This window comes from Populus nigra, chromosome 1, assembly GCF_951802175.1.
Source record: "Populus nigra chromosome 1, ddPopNigr1.1, whole genome shotgun sequence".
NCBI classification, from domain to species: Eukaryota; Viridiplantae; Streptophyta; class Magnoliopsida; order Malpighiales; family Salicaceae; genus Populus; species Populus nigra.
The window spans coordinates 43,764,573-43,782,796 of NC_084852.1; the positions used below are offsets into that span (position 1 = coordinate 43,764,573).

At 36.0% G+C, this 18,224-nt stretch overlaps 1 protein-coding gene across 1 annotated transcript; it reads right to left on the minus strand.

Moving 5' to 3' along the window:
* Positions 1 to 200: 200 nt before the first annotated feature.
* On the minus strand, positions 201 to 16,881 carry LOC133679903 (nuclear pore complex protein NUP160). Its single transcript, XM_062102636.1, has 27 exons — positions 16,454 to 16,881; positions 16,221 to 16,362; positions 15,834 to 16,113; positions 15,682 to 15,742; positions 14,505 to 14,662; positions 14,330 to 14,415; positions 12,723 to 12,827; positions 12,544 to 12,635; positions 12,035 to 12,155; positions 11,037 to 11,219; positions 10,684 to 10,876; positions 9,849 to 10,420; positions 8,242 to 8,404; positions 6,575 to 6,852; positions 6,281 to 6,468; positions 5,674 to 5,750; positions 5,205 to 5,551; positions 4,962 to 5,030; positions 4,575 to 4,893; positions 4,241 to 4,369; positions 3,942 to 4,050; positions 3,769 to 3,840; positions 3,514 to 3,637; positions 2,944 to 3,051; positions 2,332 to 2,472; positions 1,145 to 1,318; positions 201 to 819 (listed from the first exon to the last, which is right to left on the minus strand). Exons 1-27 carry the CDS (start codon positions 16,654 to 16,656, stop codon positions 775 to 777), a joined length of 4,539 nt encoding a protein of 1,512 aa, XP_061958620.1. The 5' UTR covers positions 16,657 to 16,881; the 3' UTR covers positions 201 to 774.
* Positions 16,882 to 18,224: the final 1,343 nt, after the last annotated feature.

Consider the following 18,224-nt stretch of genomic DNA (forward strand, 5'->3'; position numbering starts at 1 on the left):
GCCATCACTTTCCAACAACAACCAAAAAAAAAAAAAAAACTTTTTTCCTTTCACTTTAAATTAATTAATTTGATATTTTTAAATTATTTTAATATTTTAATATTAACAATAAATAAATAAAAACACTATTTTAATATATTTTCAAACAAAAAAACACCTTAAAAAATCCAAAACACCCTTAAAAAAAAAACTCATGCAACTACTCCGAATTAACATGGAATTAAAGACCTGATTGAATTCTATTGTACTGAACATATCGGCAAAATCGAAGTTGCAGCATTCAACATGTTGGAAAATATAATAATCTCCAGAACCCCAGAGTGACGCCTCTGACAAACTGAATCCCCTCTAACGGCGTAAGGAACTGGCCAGCCAAATGGTATATACATGAAGGTACAAGCATTCATCTCTTCCCCGTGCTCAATCCAGCCAGTGGGTAAGAAAAATGAAAGCACCGATAAATACATATATCCTTCTCAAAATTTAGGTTTTAACCCTAGCATCTACATGCCATGATTTTACTAACGATGCAAATGGGCAGTCCTTGTTTTCTTTCCCTTTCAATTAACAATTCTATCAGAACCCAACTACGTGCATACATACAAAATTGGACTTTCACAGCCGTAGCACCACCTTGGCAGAAGTCTGAACTATTGTATGCTGAAAGCAAATTGATCCTTGTCTAGTGTTAAATGCTGCTCATAATCTGTTCAAAGATCCTGATCTGTCTTATGCTCTATAGACCATTAAATTCAACCATTGCGAAAAACTTTCTTAGCAGGCAGCAGCGGATAATGCATCTTCAGAGTCCACCTTCACCTAGACACAACATAAATGATTGAAAACCCATTCAGTTCATGCAAAACTGTCGGTTATAGAATCTTAATAAAAAAAAATCTGCTAAATGTGAGTTCTCTTTCTTCAGTTGGTCAATGATCAAAAGATTCATATGTTGCTTTTATAGGAGGCAGTGCTCTGTTATCGGTACTTCTCTATCTGTATTAGGTTTTATTTGCCAAGTTCTTCCTTGTTTGGAACCATTTCACACGTTACTGCTACCTTGACTTTTTCTAATAAGTAAATCATTTATTTTAAAGAAAAAATGAAAAAAAGGGGAAGACAGAAAGAAAGAAATATTGGTTACCTGCTTGAGGTGGTTCTGCAAAGCTCCATGCAATAGACTTTTGAGCTTCCCATAGTGATCAACCATGTGACCCAAATTACTCAATTCCTCAAGCTGGCACCATAGGCGCTCTATTGTTGTGTATGGGAACCATGCTGCAAATGGCTTTTTCCGATTAATCAAGTCCGACGGTCTCTGCACAAGGTTGATAAAATTAGCATCTTAAGTGAAATCAGCCAGCAGATAACCATCAATTGACAGTTTTAACAATGAACATGTTGCCTGGTCTAGAAAGAAGGAAAAAAACAGATGGCAGCTAAACAATAGTGATGCTTTCAAACATCTAGGGAAAGTTGTATCAGCCAACTCCCTCCCATGCAGACACTTAGAGGTCATGCCCACCATTAGGGCAGCTCAGAGGATAGAACCATGAGAAACAAAACACATCAATGATGTTATTGGGTCAGTTATAGATGATCATGGTCCACCATTGCCTGCAAAGCCTATCACAATGATGAATTGATACATAAAGAAGTCAACCACTATAACATATAAAAGAAACAAATTTAACTTCAGAAATGTTGTTGTCTCCTGGAATATCCAACATTGATTAAATACAGGAACGAGGTTAGTTTGAGCAGCTGCCATCTAAGGTTCAGTTTGGGACATTTTAATAAAAGTTACAGTTCCAATTAGGGGTGTGCACTGTTTAGTTTGAGCTGAAAAACCAAACCAAATTGTTTGGTTCTGTAATGGGGTTTTCATTTCGATTCAGTTTAAGAACCAAAAAACCAAATTCTTTTTTTTTTTCCTTTTTTACTTTCATTTTTTATTTTAAAAAATAATGAAAAAGTATTAAATTTTAAATTATAAAATTTTATTTGAAAATAATTGAAAACCAAAAACTGAATCCAAACCAAAATATTTGGGTTCACAGAATTCAGTTTTTCATAAATACCAAAAACCGAACTGAACAAACCATTTGCTAACCCCTAGTTCCTATTGCCTTACATATCCATAATGTATGTAGTCATGCAGGAGTCAAGATTCTTGCTAATAACCAAACCAAGGACCATACCCCACTTTACACCTTTTATCAGTTGACCACAAGTGTAAAGGAAATATCATGAGATGCTGAAAATAAAATAACTTTGAACAAGCAGAGTAGCAGAATTAGTGTGCATGTTCTTGAAGTGGTTGCGACTTACCACTGATGCAAATGATTCAGTATACTCAAGCAACAGATTTGTAGCTTCTGTAAATCGACCATAATCAACATATAGCCTGAACAAAGATGCAGGATTTGATACTTGGCCAGCCATCCCCCAGGTCCTGTCCCTTCGACTCTCCTGTCAAACCAAGAGAATACAACAACATAGATTTGATTATGGTGTTTCAGCATGACTTTCATGCACAACAATGAAATTATGAGGAAACAACAGGAGGCTAAATTGTAGCAAATCAAACATCCGTCCACATAGGTAAATACAATAGGTCAAATGACATAGGGTGAAACATACAACAGTGCTTCGAAACAAGCAAGTTTAGGTAAGGTTAACTTAGTACATAGTTCCCAACAGGACAATTATTCAGAGTGATGGAAAAGTAAACCTCTCTTTCTAGATCCTCTAGAGGAAAACCATAAAAGCTGGGTTGAAAGTGTAATTTATGAGTCCTTGAATCAAGCCTAACAACTGAGAACCAAGTAATATGACGGACAGCTTGTCCAACAAAACAGTAAATATTTGAATGACAATTGACAACTAAAGTATGAGAGTGAAAAGGCTTTTGTTTATCTAGAAGGAAATCAGTAAGATTACCTTGAACATATGTACCAGCCACAGAGGCAATTCAATCTGAGGATCTGTGCGGAGAAGTGTTTCAGCAACAGTTGCTGGTAATCCAGTATGGAAAGTTCTATATTTTTCCTGCAGTAAAGAGAAAGCAATCCTTCAAAACAAGATCAGACAAGGAAATAGAGAAAACATCCTTGGACCTTTCTCAAGGTTATGATGAAATGTGAGCTCAGAGATTAATTGCAAGAGAAAATCTCCAAGTCTATGACCATGTGATGACGTGTGATCCTTTACAAGCTGTTCAGAACACTGACATTTTTTTATTAAAGCTGAAACATTTTTTTTACGAGCACACACACAGAAGCCAGAGGGAAAGAGGGAAAAAAATATTTTTTTTCACTAATAGCATGCACCATGAGATTTCAACATGAACATGCCTGGTTAGTTCATTGTCTTTATTTGATTAAGAAGGAAAGAAAGAAAAGAATGTGATGACAATGTTCTTTTTACTTCAGTGTCTTTATTACAAAATAGGAGAGGAAATCATTTTGAGAACTAAGGGGTAAAAATGAAAGAAGTGCAAAAGATACGAACAAGATAAAGCTCAAGAGTCTCCCACTGAGCATTCCCCTGATGATTCTGAGAAGTAGGACCCATGTCAGGTGAACCGTGAACAACTATTTCTTCTTTTGAGGATGTCAACAAAAGACCATGCATCCTGAAATCATTTGTCAAAGTTCATTAAAAATATCTAAGAGATTTCACTTTCAAATGGAACTTGATGGAAAAGGGTAGAGTGATTCATAAGGAATGGTGAGTGAAAGATAAAAACGGTGAGAATTATCCAACCTGGTAGATGAGGAGCCCAGTTTATTGGGACAGCATTTCAATGACATAGCTGAGAAAACTCTTTCCAATTCCCTGGGAAAAGGAAAGGGCCAAGTAACATTCACAAACATGACAAGAAAACCATTTGTGGTCGTAATAAAATGATATTACACTAATGAGACACAAGGAAGCACCTATTCAATCCTGAACCACTCCAGAATTTTAAAAGAACTGTAAATGCCATTTCATATAAGTTTGCCTCGACCAAGAGATCAACCAAATCTGATGGAGCCTTTTCTGTTCCTGTAAGAGAAAAGCAAATAAAAACAGTTACTCAAATGAATAAGAAAATTGACTAACAGAAAAAGAAAAGTAAACTCACAAGTTTTCATTCAACTGTAAAATGAGATGGAGATACAACATTTTTAAAGAATCCAAACTTGCTTGTACACATTGTACTATAAAAATGGCCTTGGTCACCAAAAAAATGTACCAGTGAATGTCCATTTGACATTTGCTAATGAAAGCAAATATTCTGCGGATGTTAGAACGAACTCCTTTTCAAGTTTCTCAACATCAATGTAAAACTGCAGCCTTTGGGCCTGAACATCACTCCCAGTCACTGTTAAAGAAGCAAAACACATTAATTGCCTCAAATAGGAATGCATAAACTGCACTCCAACTAAAAAAAGAAAGAGATAGCCCAAACATTCCTAAGAAAATAGCCATTCCAAGAATGCCAATTTTACTATAGTACACCTATCAGAGGAGCAGTACAGATATTGGCTTAACAACAAAAAATACAAAATTTCTGTTGCAATACTTACAGTGTTCTTTCACCAATTTTTTAGCCTTTTTACTTGGATAACTCTCGTTATGGACAGAGTTTCCCCCAAACAGAGGATTTATCCAAGCATATTCAGATTGGATGAGATGCAGTGCATTGATCGCAGCAGAGAGGCCATTTAGCCTTTCTTGCAGCACAAGTGACATGCGCTGGTGATCTTTCAGATCTACTTCAGTCCTCAAACGAGCTGAATATTGATATATGTAACTTGCTGCCCGTCTCCAGTTATGTCGGTGCATTTCAAATGCGTAAAGCAACTTATATGGGTTCGGCTTTGCCAAGATTTCAGAACGTTCTGCCTACAAGTTTCAGTATATTAGTCAGTCTGAAAATGCTACAAGAAAACATCAGATGACTAAGTTCATACCTTCCAAGCAAGCTCTTGCTCAATCTTCTCTGCTAAACCAACGAAGGGTAACTGACCATTACAAAGTACCTACAATAAATTATAGAAATCCTGAAATGAGTGTTTTAAGTATGGTACGTATATGGTACTTATTGTAACTGTAGCAAAAGGCATAGTTCCTAAATTAGGGCCTCAAAATCATATTAAATAATGTTGGAAATGAAAAGGAAAATAATAATAGGAATATCAACAAGTTGGCAAAACCTTCATTGCCCCACGCTCGTAGAGAACAATGATGAAACGCCTCAAGCAGATGTACTTGTTCTCCTCATCTGGATTTGAAAGTATTGCACAATATGCATCATATAAGTGATCAAGGTCTAAAGTAAACTTGAAGACGTTCGCCCAAAGCCGTCCTTTGATAGTAGTGTCTGATTCATTGATAACATCTGTCCCAGATGAATCATCTTTCTGACTAAGAGCTTCATCAACTTGTTCCAGAGCAGCAAGTGCAAACTGACAGGCACCCTCACTAATGTTATATTGTTCGAATATCTGCATTGCCCACTGGTAGTAATGAAGCTTCCAAGCAGCAGGTGAGGCACAATCATCTGGGACAAAAATTAGAAAAGATGAAAAATGTAATATCGATGTTTGATCAGAACATAAATCTGTTCATTTGTTCCTAGAGAATCATTGATTCTCCCTTAAAAAGAAAAGAAAAGAAACTAACCAAAACCAAAATTGGGCAATCCTGCATCTTGAGACAAATCTTTCAAAGCTTTGGAAGCTCCTTGTCCAGATGAAGCTCTGAATATCAAGGTCAAAACAAAAATTACACCACAAAATCCATGCGATGGAAACTTTGGAGCACTTTTCATCAGAAGCAAGAATAAAGAAAGATAATTAATGCCAGAAGAAATGCATAAAAGAAAACTTTACAGGAGATCCACCATACAGAATTGTGGAAATTAGATGAGATAAAAATAAATGAAAGGTGGATGGAAAATATTGCAAGCATTATAATCTTTTGGGAAGGTGAGGAAATAATTTATGTATATCATTTCTTTACATTTCCTGTGGTTCAATGAATCGTGAATTTCCCTAATGTTTTATATATCTACATGTTTTTGAAGGACTAGATTAACCACCACCTGATGTGAAAATATAAGAGTTAAAAGGCAACACGTTTGCTTTTGATTCCTAACATGAGTCAATTCAGATCTACACACACACACATTTAAAAGAAAAGGTCAATCCAGGCACCTCTAAAGGTACACATCAAGGGAAGGAAATATAATATCAACAGCATTCTAGTGGCATAATGGATTATTAAGTACCTGAAAAAACAGCGAATGGCTTCACAAACTTTCTTCTCTTTCAACACTCCCTGGAACCCATACCTGGCTTGAGCAAGGAGGCAGCATCCTAGAAGATGATGAAGAATGCACCAATCACCATCATTATCTTGAATGCTTCTAGATACCTTCTCCCTCCGTGAATTAGCCTCCACAATTGTGAGCAGATACTTAAAGTTGGAAAATACAGAAAAAAGAAAAATCAGCTACATGATCTCAATTCTCAAATGTTACAGATAAGTATACATTGTTGGAAACAAAATGCACGTAAATAACCTCAACGGCACCATATTGACCATGCCTAAGGAGGATTAAAGCAATCTCAGATGAACGCCTTAGGAAAGAAGTAGATTCTTCCCCAGTTTTGCCCCAGATAATCCAGCTTGTAAAGCCTCTTACTAAATTAACTATCTCTTGTGGATTTGGGAGACAATGCGAAGAAGGTTGGCTTGGGTCTCCAGAGGAAGTGTGAAATGTTAGTGAAAGTATAAAAGCCAATGTAAAATCACATTTCCCAAGTTTTTCATTCCATGATCTTCTGTCAGTTTTGTTATCTGATTGACAGAACAGAAACAGGATGATCATTTAGTTAATATAACATCAAAACAGCATCTTAATAAGACAAATAGATCACAATAAAGATTAAAAGCATCCATAGTGTGTGAATTCATCAATAATGTAATGAAAACAAAGGTTGCAGCAGTATAAAAGTTAGGATCATAATATTCACAGGAAGGATGTCCCGAACCTAAAGATAATGCTGATAGGGGATCTGTGTTGTCAACACTTGACTGGTTTTGGACTGAGGACTTGAGTTTGCTGGACAATGGTTGCAAAACTTTTATTCAACTGCTCAGATAATTCATTCACTTGGCACAATCAAAACTATGACAAGTTTGAACTTATTTAAATTATTCACAGAATCCTGACTTGGCAAGGCCTTCAGAATTTACTTGTAAATGTTATTAAGGACATCTTGTTCTTTCCATTCATGGTTCTTATTTTCCTTTGTTCATTATCATTTGACAATCCAAGATGCCCTCTAGGGTAATCTATTTTAGATTGTTTGATTGCTTGGACCATGTGGAAATGTCTAGTATTCTTAGTAATAGTAGGTTTCCACAAACTTCCAAGGAATTTGACAGTTCAAGATGCCCTCTAGGGTCATCTATTTTAGATTGTTTGGATCATGTGGAACTGTCTATGTATTCTTGGTAGAAGTAGGTTACCTCAAAATTCTGAGGAATTGCTCTAAATGCCTTTCATGGACTATAGGATTCAGAGAGATCAAAACTTGCAGTGGACATTCACTGTGCTTGTGTTGACTTGGGGTGTTTTAAAAGAGGCGTACTGGAAACTTTTTCATTACCAATTTTTGTCCAAGCAATGATTTCTGGGATAGTTCGGTCTTTTTGGCTCCTCCATTGTTTACTGCTGTAGAGGAGATTGTTAGGACATCCAGTGAGATTGGCCAGCTATTATGATTAGTTTTTCCACAGGAAGATCTATCATACTCCAATTAACATTTTTTTAACTCTAATTCCTAACAAATCTTTTCTTTCTTAAACTAAAAGTAACTGCCTACTGATAGCCACTAAGCAGATTGCCCAAGATATGATTGCAATTTCGAACAAACTATCACTAAAATAAAAGCAATGACCAGCTCAATTAACAGGAAATGCAGGATGGTATCCCTCTGCTATCCAGTGAACAGAACCTGGCTAGCTATATCCATTTAATAGCTAATGCAGCAGACTTGTCAATTTGCAATGCAGAACCAACCTTTTAAAACAAAGCAGAATGAAAAAAGAAACTGCCAAGTGATGGCAACTCAACTGATGAGCATATAATTTCCAGTTTGGAACAAACTATCACTTAAAATAAAAGCAATACCAGCTCATTGATAAGAAAATACATGATGTTATCTCTCTAAACAGACTTACCAATTTGCAATGATGAGAGTTGGGAACTAAAATCTTCAATTGAAGGAGATTCAGAAGGTGTGGTGCTGAGGAAATGGATAATCAACCACTCAGAAACAATTTCTTGAATCATAGGAATGAATTCAAGTTGTATTCTGGATGTATCATCATGCAACATATTAATCTGCTTACAAAATGAAAGGAAACTCATTTATTCAAATTCAATAACGCATAGCAGAAGTCAGAAGCAATTTTTTTTTTCGTTTTTTTTTTTGGATGGATAAGTAATTTTATTAAGAAAAATTGAAGAAAAAATAGAAATAAGAGGACTAGGCAGCATCTCAAAAACATAATTAATGGTTGCATGCAAGGGAAAAAAAAACATGACAGCATAACTTATAAGATGCCAGAATCATCTACATTGCTTCATGATTATGCAAATTGTTGCAACTTAACTCTAATGCAAATACCCTATATTATGACTTCATAGTAAACAACAATACTAAGCAAGAACCCAGTACATTGTCTAGTTAAGATAACATGATTTTGAACCATGTATCATAATGTAACCTGATTAAATATAGGCAAATATTTACAGTTACCACATCTATTGCAGACAAGAAATAGCTGGGTTTAGACCTATTAACCAAATAAAAAAGGGCATTTTGGTCAACAGGGAGGATAAAGTCTTCCAGGTTAGATACAAATCCTGAGGCCTCAAAAGTTAAGATTTTTTTTTTTGTTTGCAGTTGATAATATAGGAAAGCTGAGATGCCCTCAAAGTTGAGACTTTTCCTAGATGACAGTGCTTAACAGATTAATAGGAAGAATCTATTGCAGATTATCAGGCAACCACAGAATAATGCATGACCCTAATATCTGGTGATGGGTCAACGTAGGGAGGTAGCTAGTAATCATGACTTCTGCATCATTCAGTCACATGAGAAATGTGGATTAGCCTTCCCTCCAGTGGTAGTGAGCATTAAGTTGTCTAAAAGAGCATAGAAGATTAGAACTTCCTTCTGTCTCCACGAGAGGATGGCTTATTCTCCTAGTGATCATTCAGTTGCATGAGAAATGTGGAATAGCCTTTTCTCTATTGGTAGTGAGCATTAAGTTGTCTACAAGAGTATAGAAAATTAGAGCTTCCCTCTGTCTCCACGAGAGGATGGCTTATCTGCTAGTGATCATTCAGTTGCATGAGAAATGTGGAATATCCTTTCTCTCTATTGGTAGTGTGCATTAAGTTGTCTAAAAGGGTATAGAAGATTAGAACCTCCTTCTGTCTCCACGAGAGGATGGCTTATTCTCCTAGTGATGTCTTGTTTAAATTATTTGCTAACAATTAAGCTTCTACTTTAACCTACAATAATTCGAAAGGGGATGTTGTAGGCCACAACCCTAAAATGCAGGATGAAAGCAGGGTAATTTATACGTTTAGCAGATTGATGAATTAGGATCCTGTGTATAGGTACAAAGCATAGGTGCATTGTTGTAACTCTGGGCAGTATAGTAAAAGCTGAAAGTCGTTTAATAAACAAAAGCAGGCTGAAGATATATGGTAGTCACTTAATAAAAGAATTTCAATTAAAATAAAAACTAAAAGGCAAGGGAGAAAAAAAACTGACCTGTCCACTGATTTTCAGAAGATAGCTTACAAACAGAAGGACGTCCAATGCAGACTCAAAGATAAACTTAGCAATTTGAGAAGTAGCCTGGACCAAAATAGAAGTATTGATATCAAATGACATTTCAGCATTTAGTTTTTGTATGATCCTCCGGGGTACAAGAAATTGTAGATAGCTTTCAATAACGTTCAAAACTTTGCTCCACGATGTCGCTTTTTTGGATAATGTATGCAGAGATAATAGCATGTTAATAGAGAACTTCCTCAAACTTTTGTGATCTGCCAGCTCCTTTTCCCAAGCAAAATCACCTCCAAGATCTGATATGTGATCTGATGATACTGATGAACTGTATCCAGTTTCCAGAATCTTCAGCAAGCGTGGAACAATTTCCTCTGATGAAACAATGGGTGTGCTAATGAGTGATTCATAAAATACAGCAGATGCTGGTTTCCCAAGGTGTTGGCTCATACTGATAATGCATCTCAGAACTTCTAATAGAATCCCACGTTCAGACTCGTCATTGGATAAATCCAATCCGAAGCTTGCAAGATCAACAAGTTCATCAGAAGAACCTAGCCAAGTAAGAGAAAGAGAACATACAGGTTAGAAACAGTAAAAGGAACATAAATATGAAAAAATGCAACAACCAAGCCTCAAACCCAAACAAGTTGAGGTTGGTTATATAGAAACCTTTTTCACCATCCCATGAGATCATATATACCAAATCTGCCTCAATATTGAGATACTTTGAATCCTTCTATACCACTCCATCCAACATAAATATGAACACATGAGACATATTTAATAGCACATCACCTAAGAGAGTCAAACGTACCATCAATAATCATCTCGATGTTTTCCAAATCACGAAATAGAGACACTGAATTCTTTCTGACTAAACAAACAGCACCTGCAGAGGACTGAACTAACAAACCACATGGTGAATTGTTCTTGCACCAGTAATGGAAATAGCGGGCGCAGAAATTTTTCCAGTGGCAAAATACTGACATTGGACTTTCACTGACACCCTGCAAAAAAGTACATGAAATATCAGTCTGTTACAGTCTTTGAACTCCCTTCTATTCTCTGTGTGCAAAGAAAAAGGTCAAGTAATAACATACACAGACACACACAGACAAAGTTCGGAAATAATTGAATCTGTGATTAAGGGAAGAATTGAAGAAGTGCCTGATTTTCAATCACTGATCGAACTTCCTTTTTGAGCCCATCAACAGTTAAGGACTGGAATTCCATATCAGTCCAGTGCCTGTGGTAATCCAGCAAAGTTGAACGAAGCACATCATTGTGATGAACACCAGGGAGAAGCAATCTACGTATAAAGATAGCAGATACAAACGGTACAATGTTTTCCTGTAAAAATTTAAATTGAGCAAATGTAAGCAACATATCTTTCATGTGTATACCACATATCACACAGAAAAGCAGATGAAATGGGAAAAAACAAGAAGAAGAATTTGAAGCTCAGCTACTGCATGGAAGTGAATATGGCACTGAGCTAAAGCCAGACAAAATATTGTATTAGATACAAATGTAAGCTCAAATAAAAATGGTGTTCCTATACATCCAGTGCCTTTTTACATGACCATATAACTCTGTTCCGTCTCTCTTGAGCTTTTGACAGCCCCTAGAGCCACAGAAGGGGGGATAGACGTTGGGCATCCACCTACTTGAAACCACGAGGACAAATAGAGCAATATTCATATTCCAATCTCATCAGTAGTCAGTTTAAACTTGATCATGCATTTGATTATAATTTCTGGCATTTTTTGATCATCGATATGGAAACTGCACACAAAAACTAAGAATGGAATGTTGTATTGTTTGTAATGGGGGAAAACTAGAAAAGGCACTCAAATAGGACCCAACAACGCATTAGAACTCTTTCCCTTTTGTGTGTATGGGTGTTGTTGTAGGGGGAGCTACTAGGTAGCATTTCAATCCTGGTATGTCAAGCCAGGAAAGCCATGGGAAGCGAGGAGCAGATAAGACTAAATACAGCAATGGGACAAAAAAAAAACAACTCCATCAAAGGGCTACCTAGTTTTATTCCAATTGAAGTGGGACTTGGGGATTGAGGTTTTGGAGATAGTAATGACTTCAGCAGCACAAATTCATCACAATAGTCTAAAATTCAAAAGGCATGCTAAATGGCAAGGTAACAACACCTTTATAGATGAAAATAATGAATACGTAATCCAAAGAAGATCATCTGAAGAAAGTTCGGAACTTTGAAATAGCTGCTCAGCAACAAATTCTTCCTGCAAAGTATAGCAGCGGGCATCTTCCCTGACAATAAGTTGAGAAACTAAGCTTCAATAAGATTCTAGAAGACATGAGTTCAGTGCCACATACATGGGGTTTGGGTAGCTGGATCAATGCATTAATCAGGCATTTACAAAAATAACAAACACAACAAGAGCTCATGCTATAATTGCAAGAATCATGTAAATAAAGTATGACCCTTGGAATAAAAAAAACCAGGTTAAATAACTTGATTCAATCATTACAATCAAGAACTTTAAATAGCCAGACCAACTTCAAAAAGAGAACGGAAAAGGTGCTATAAAGGAAAAGGGAAATGAAAAATAACTGGCAGGGACTCTTAACAGATGAGCTTTAAAAAACAACTTCTAGGTTCCAAAATGCCAAAATCTAAAAAGTGAACTAAACTTACGTATCAATATGAAACAATTTATGAGATAGCAATCCGTTGTCTTTTAATATCCATATCTTGTCTGAAGTGAGTTTGACATCGATGCATTCCCCCTGATAAAATCAAGCAAATAGCAATAAATAAATCTTACCTAAGAAAACTATAGTAGACAAACAATGATCTGGGAAAATATTGTTTACCTCCTCAAGAGAAATATCTTGCATTGAAGACTCTACTGACAAAACAGTCTTGTCCCCCAAAGTACAGTGAAGGCGATAGACATGAATCATCTCCCTCCTAATGTCCTTTTGTAGTTTGACCCGACAAATAATCAGCGTTACCACAATTGATTAAACAAAAAGTAAACAAACAAACAACTTTGCAATCTGTCACTAGATGCTCTACTAATATTACTTTTGTTCCGGGGAAGTTAAAATAACACACAACACAATACCACAATTCAACATAGAGACATTAGTGATGAAATTGACTCGTGACTCATTAGGCACTTTCAAATTGCAAAAGCATTAAGCATTCCAATCACACTTCTCCAATTGACCACAACTAAGCCCATGGATTCTATGAGTGTTATCTCCTCAATGCCACTTTTCTTTTGTATGATAAATCCTAGACGCCAGCCACACTAAAGCTCTTTTATCCCATTCAAACTACTAATACCATCTTCTCTATCCTTGTGTCATTAAAGTTGCCACCATATGTTTATTTGAAGTTCTGCTTAACCCAAAACTCATTTACAGGGTGTTCATCACAACAAAAAATTTCAACCTGCCCTGACACTAGTTCATCGATTAGAATAATGTCATCACCAAACAGCATGCATCAAGGGATATCACCTTAAATTCAATTAGTTTTACAAGACCGAAGCAAAACAATAAAGGAACTTCCATTAGTACTACCAGTTCTTATTTATCCTTCATGTTTGTCTTATTGAATTTGTAGAGAATCTCCCTTCTTCTCTAACACCCACTGAAGAACTTCCATCAACACTCCATCAAAAGCCTTCTCTAGTTTGATTAAAACCATCCACAATCTCTTCTCTTCTTTCTGCATTTCTCGATGGAACTCCTTATAAGAAAGATGGTCAGGATAGTCCATTTCTAGTAAAACCAAATGGTATTTCAGATATCATTGTGTCATACGTTAATTTGCAGTCTGACGCTCTCTTGTAAAGCTTCCAAATGATAGGTGTAATGCCTCAATAGTTCGTTCAACTTTAGATATCACCCTTGTTTTCATAAAATGGAGCAAGGAAGCTCCTGCAATTATGATGCATCATCTTTGTACTTCATATCTTTGTGAAGAGTTTGGTTTAGTCAATTGTAACACCTCATCTCACTAATAATTTAATATATTGGAAGAGTGCACTCAAAGAACTCGATCATTAGGTCATCATATCAGTAAGTGGGTCACTAGTAGGAAAAACATTTAGTTTTGTAAATGTTTTTACCCATAATATCTCAAAAAGGAAAGAGGAAAGCACAAATTTGTTACAATTTAAATGGTTTAAGCAAGTATGCTAAGAATAGAAATTTGGTTAATTTATTTTTATTCCCATAAAAAAATGTGCAATAATCTTCAGTGTCTATACTTTTCAAACCACAATAATGTTTTTTTTTTCAGTACAGGAAATAGCTAATTTAAAAAGAAAGGGAAATGAATAGCCTTTTGCTCCATGAATACTGACAGGATCATTGACAAAGAGAAAATGACACACCATAAATTACCCACTCCAACCTTTACCCAAGCATATAATTATTAGTCTCATACTCGGTTTAGAGAAAAATACCAAATTATGCCTACACAAGACAGCTAATGGAGTTATGCTTGCATCTTCCTTAGCTTCACCGACCCACAATCTTGAAAATGTCACTCCTGAGTAAAGAAATATAGAAGGAAACATGAAAAGGTGTGAATGATGTTATGCTAGAGCCAACAAAAGGGGGGAAAGTCATAGGAGTTGCCTTCTGAATTCGGAATGCCCAATGCATGACTTAAAATCTTGCTGCGGAAGCACAAGTTCCATACTCGTAACATCCCATCAGAATGAAGCACAAACAAAAGTTTTAGCCCATGTGCCTCTGATATTACCAAATCCTGCACAGCTCCAACCATCCTACCCCTGCATGGGATTTAGCCCTTTTAAATTTTATCAAAATACAAGAGACACAAAAAAAAAAACAACAATACAAGTATAAATATTTCCAGGTACATAACCGGTATGGATGTGACCAAAAAAGTTGTTATTATAATTTATAGTGTGGAAGAAATTAACTTCGGCATTAATAAAAAAGATGATGACTTGATGTTGCTTGTGTTATGATCAAAGATTGTTTTCTTCCTTTTTTGTTGAAAAAAAAAAGAATCATTAAGAAAAGAAATTGTTTTGGTTGAGTAATAAAATTGCAAGTGCATAAAGCATGCAAACTCGTACATGATCAGTGCATGGAGATAACAAGATGGAGGAGTTAAAACTTTTCCTATCTGTTTACAATGTCAAGAAATTTTAACAGAGATTCAAGAAAAACTTGCTTTGCAGGAGAAATGAAGCATGATAACAAGCTGATCAAAACAATCAACTCAACCTCACAATATACCAGCTACACTTTACTAATAATGTCGCTACCCAGTAACCCGGATATGGTCCAACCAAAGAGAGTATTAGAAAGAAAACCTACCCTTCAGTATTTTCGTGAAGGTTTTTTTTTTCTTTGGCAAGACCCAACTTTGCACCTACCTCGTTAACAACAAGCTTACAATCAGAACAAAAAATGGAATTTGGAACGCTCTTATAAATTATATCTTCTAATTGGGCCCCAAATGCATCTCCTTTCCTTTTGATCAACTCAATTCAAAAGGCAAAGGCACCCTCTCGGGATTTAACAACATTTCATGACAAGATTGAAACTATCAGCTCGGTAAAGGTAATGATGTCACATAAGGCCCTGCTACAGTTACTTGCTTCTTTTTCAAAATAATGAGTCAAGGATACATTATTCTATAGCTAGGAACAAGTGGCATATGCATTTCAATCTTTGAGGTGAGTCTTGGTCCATACCAAACAGTGAGAAGGATCTATTATTGCTAGAACATGCAAGTATAGTATGAGGAAGTACATTTCATGGAGAGAAATGTTAGTACCTTGACATGAAACCCCACAAACGACCGATCCCTGAATCATCCCGCAACTCATTCACGAAACCTAACAAAAAAAATTAAGGAACCATCCACGTGTGCAACAAAATAAAAGAAAAGGGCATAAAATCTTGCAAGAAAAAGTGACTTTCGATTACCAGGGGTACTATGGTGAAGCAATCCAAGTTGAAAATAAGTAACAGATCCATCAATTCTACCTACTGCAAGACATCCAGCGGTGGCTGCTACACTAGTTATTGCCGCAGGCTCGGAATTACTGGAATCACGATCATTCAAACTAAACTGGGTAACCTCATCCCTTGGTAAAACAGGCAAGGAAGAATAAGCAGTAATGTTTCGGAGTTTGATAAGATAAGCGACTCCCGAAATTGTCAATGCATAGAGCAAGTATGGATTTGTAGTAGAGAAAGCAGGCATCTGCATTCACAACACAGTCAATACCTCAAAAAACAATAGAAGAAAACAGACAGACATAAAATGGGGCAAAAAAAATGTCATGCAGCTGAAATTAACTACACCAATACCTGGCTCTGATTCTGGCAAACATAAGCGAAAGGGCAAAGGGCATGGGGAAAGGTAATTCGCAACCCGGTTGTCCCGGGGAAGTCTTTAGTAGCAGAGAGTTGAAGTAACTCGAGAGTTTTAGGCTGGGACTTATGAATCCTCCTATTAATTGCAATTCCAATTAATGCAGGTCAAATGTTTGAACAAATGCCATAAAAGAAAAAAGTGAAAGAGAGAATGAAATTAAATGTACCAAATGAAAGAGAGAGGAGGATCGCCAGTGATGGAGGAGGAGCAATAATCTTCAGTGAGAGAAGTTGTAATAGTAATGGAAGCAGCAGTAGCAGAAGAAGTGGTTGATAAATCAGCGTCGTCGACGTCGGGGACAGATATGTCGATGAATTTGATGGAATCAGTGCCGATAATGGGAACCTCCATTCCCACCCTGGCACTCATAATTTATTTCTTCTTCTTTCTATCAAGCTGTCACTGCTAGTGATTGATTTGAGAGGACGGAAAAAATGGTGAAGACTGGTTAAAACCCTAGCACTGGACTCCTAGTGCAGCACAAGAGAGAGATGAGTTTTACGATTTCTTTCTTTTGTCCCCGCTTCCCCCTTTTGTTTTCGTGTTTTTCGTTTTCCTTTTTGCTAGCGCGGTGTCCGACTCCACTTACGTGAGCGGTGGTTTGATATCGTTTTTATTTTCTGTTTTCAAAGATTTTGAAATAAGATATAAAATCGTTTTTGGTTTTCAAAAAAATATGACAGCAAATTTGTGTGTATTTAGGAGTTTAGTACATTTTAAAAGTGTATTATACTTAAAAAAAAATTAGTAATTTATTAGTAATTTTTTATAATTTTAATGTGATTGTGTCAAAAATAAAAATATTATTATATATTTTTAAATAAAATATATTTTTAAAAAGTATTTGAGGCACTGAGAGGGGTCAAGGTGCCCTGGGTTTAAGCCACAACTTGGTCTGGGGTGCTGGAACCTCAAGGGCCAAGTTCAGGGCACAAAACCTTTGGATCAAGTCTAGTGGCTTAGTTTGGACAAAATTCAAGGCACTTGGGGCATGGGCCATGAGGAATGCTGGAAGGTCCACGACTCAAGCTAAGATCAAATCTAAGGTACTTAAGGTTTGGTCAAATATGAGGTACAGAGTTCGAGCTAGGACCAAATTTAAAACGCTTGAGGTTCAAGTTTGAAATACCTTAAGTTTGGGTCTAGGGTATTCAAGTTTAGACTTGGCCAAGGCACTTAGAGCACGGGCAAGAGGAAATTGGGCTAGGATTGAGTCCACGACTCCCAAGATCGAATTTGAGGGGTTAGGGCACCCCAAGTTCAAGTATATGTGATCAATATTTTGTAATATTGAGAATAAAAATAAATTAAAATGAATGCTCCAAAAAATAACGTAATAAAACAATTATTTTACAAATCAAAATCTTGATATAATAACATATTGTAAGAATTTTTTCCACGTTAATAAATTTACATGACTAAAATATATTGTACATTAACTAAAAACTAATTTGGCTAGGTGATTTATTGTTTCTTCTATTATAGATTTACAGTTTGTTTGTTTTTTTTTTCAATCCTTTGATTGTTTTTTTCCCTTTAGTTTTTCAATTTTCAATTAAGTCCTTTCTTAGTTAATGAGATTAGTATTTGAGATTGGTTTTTTTATTTAATGATCTTAGTATGAGATTCTCGCGGTTATGAAATAAATATTAATCCTGGATCGACACTCAAGTTTGTTAAAAATAGTTTGATTTTTTTATTACTTATTAAATTGGAAATGAAGGGATTGGAATTCAAAGTGAAGAAAAAACAAAGTGTTCTCTTTACCATAAAGAAGAAATGTGTCTGAAACAAATAGAAATGGAGAAGAAAAAGGAAAAAACATGGTTGTCGAAGCTAAGTCGGACCTTTATAGTCGACACATGTCATCTTGGTAGAATAGTATCGTGATGAATCCACAAACACCAAAAAAGATTGTTTTTGAAGGTTACATGAGT

Excerpts from the sequence above, each read along its gene's own strand:
- LOC133679903 (XM_062102636.1), bottom strand. The coding sequence starts at position 16,656 with ATGAGTGCCAGGGTGGGAATGGAGGTTCCCATTATCGGCACTGATTCC. Across the intron at positions 6,469-6,574 it reads GTCAATATGGTGCCGTTGAG|TATCTGCTCACAATTGTGGA; the intron begins GTTATTTACGTG and ends TCCAACTTTAAG. Across the intron at positions 1,319-2,331 it reads CTGAATCATTTGCATCAGTG|AGACCGTCGGACTTGATTAA; the intron begins GTAAGTCGCAAC and ends AACCTTGTGCAG.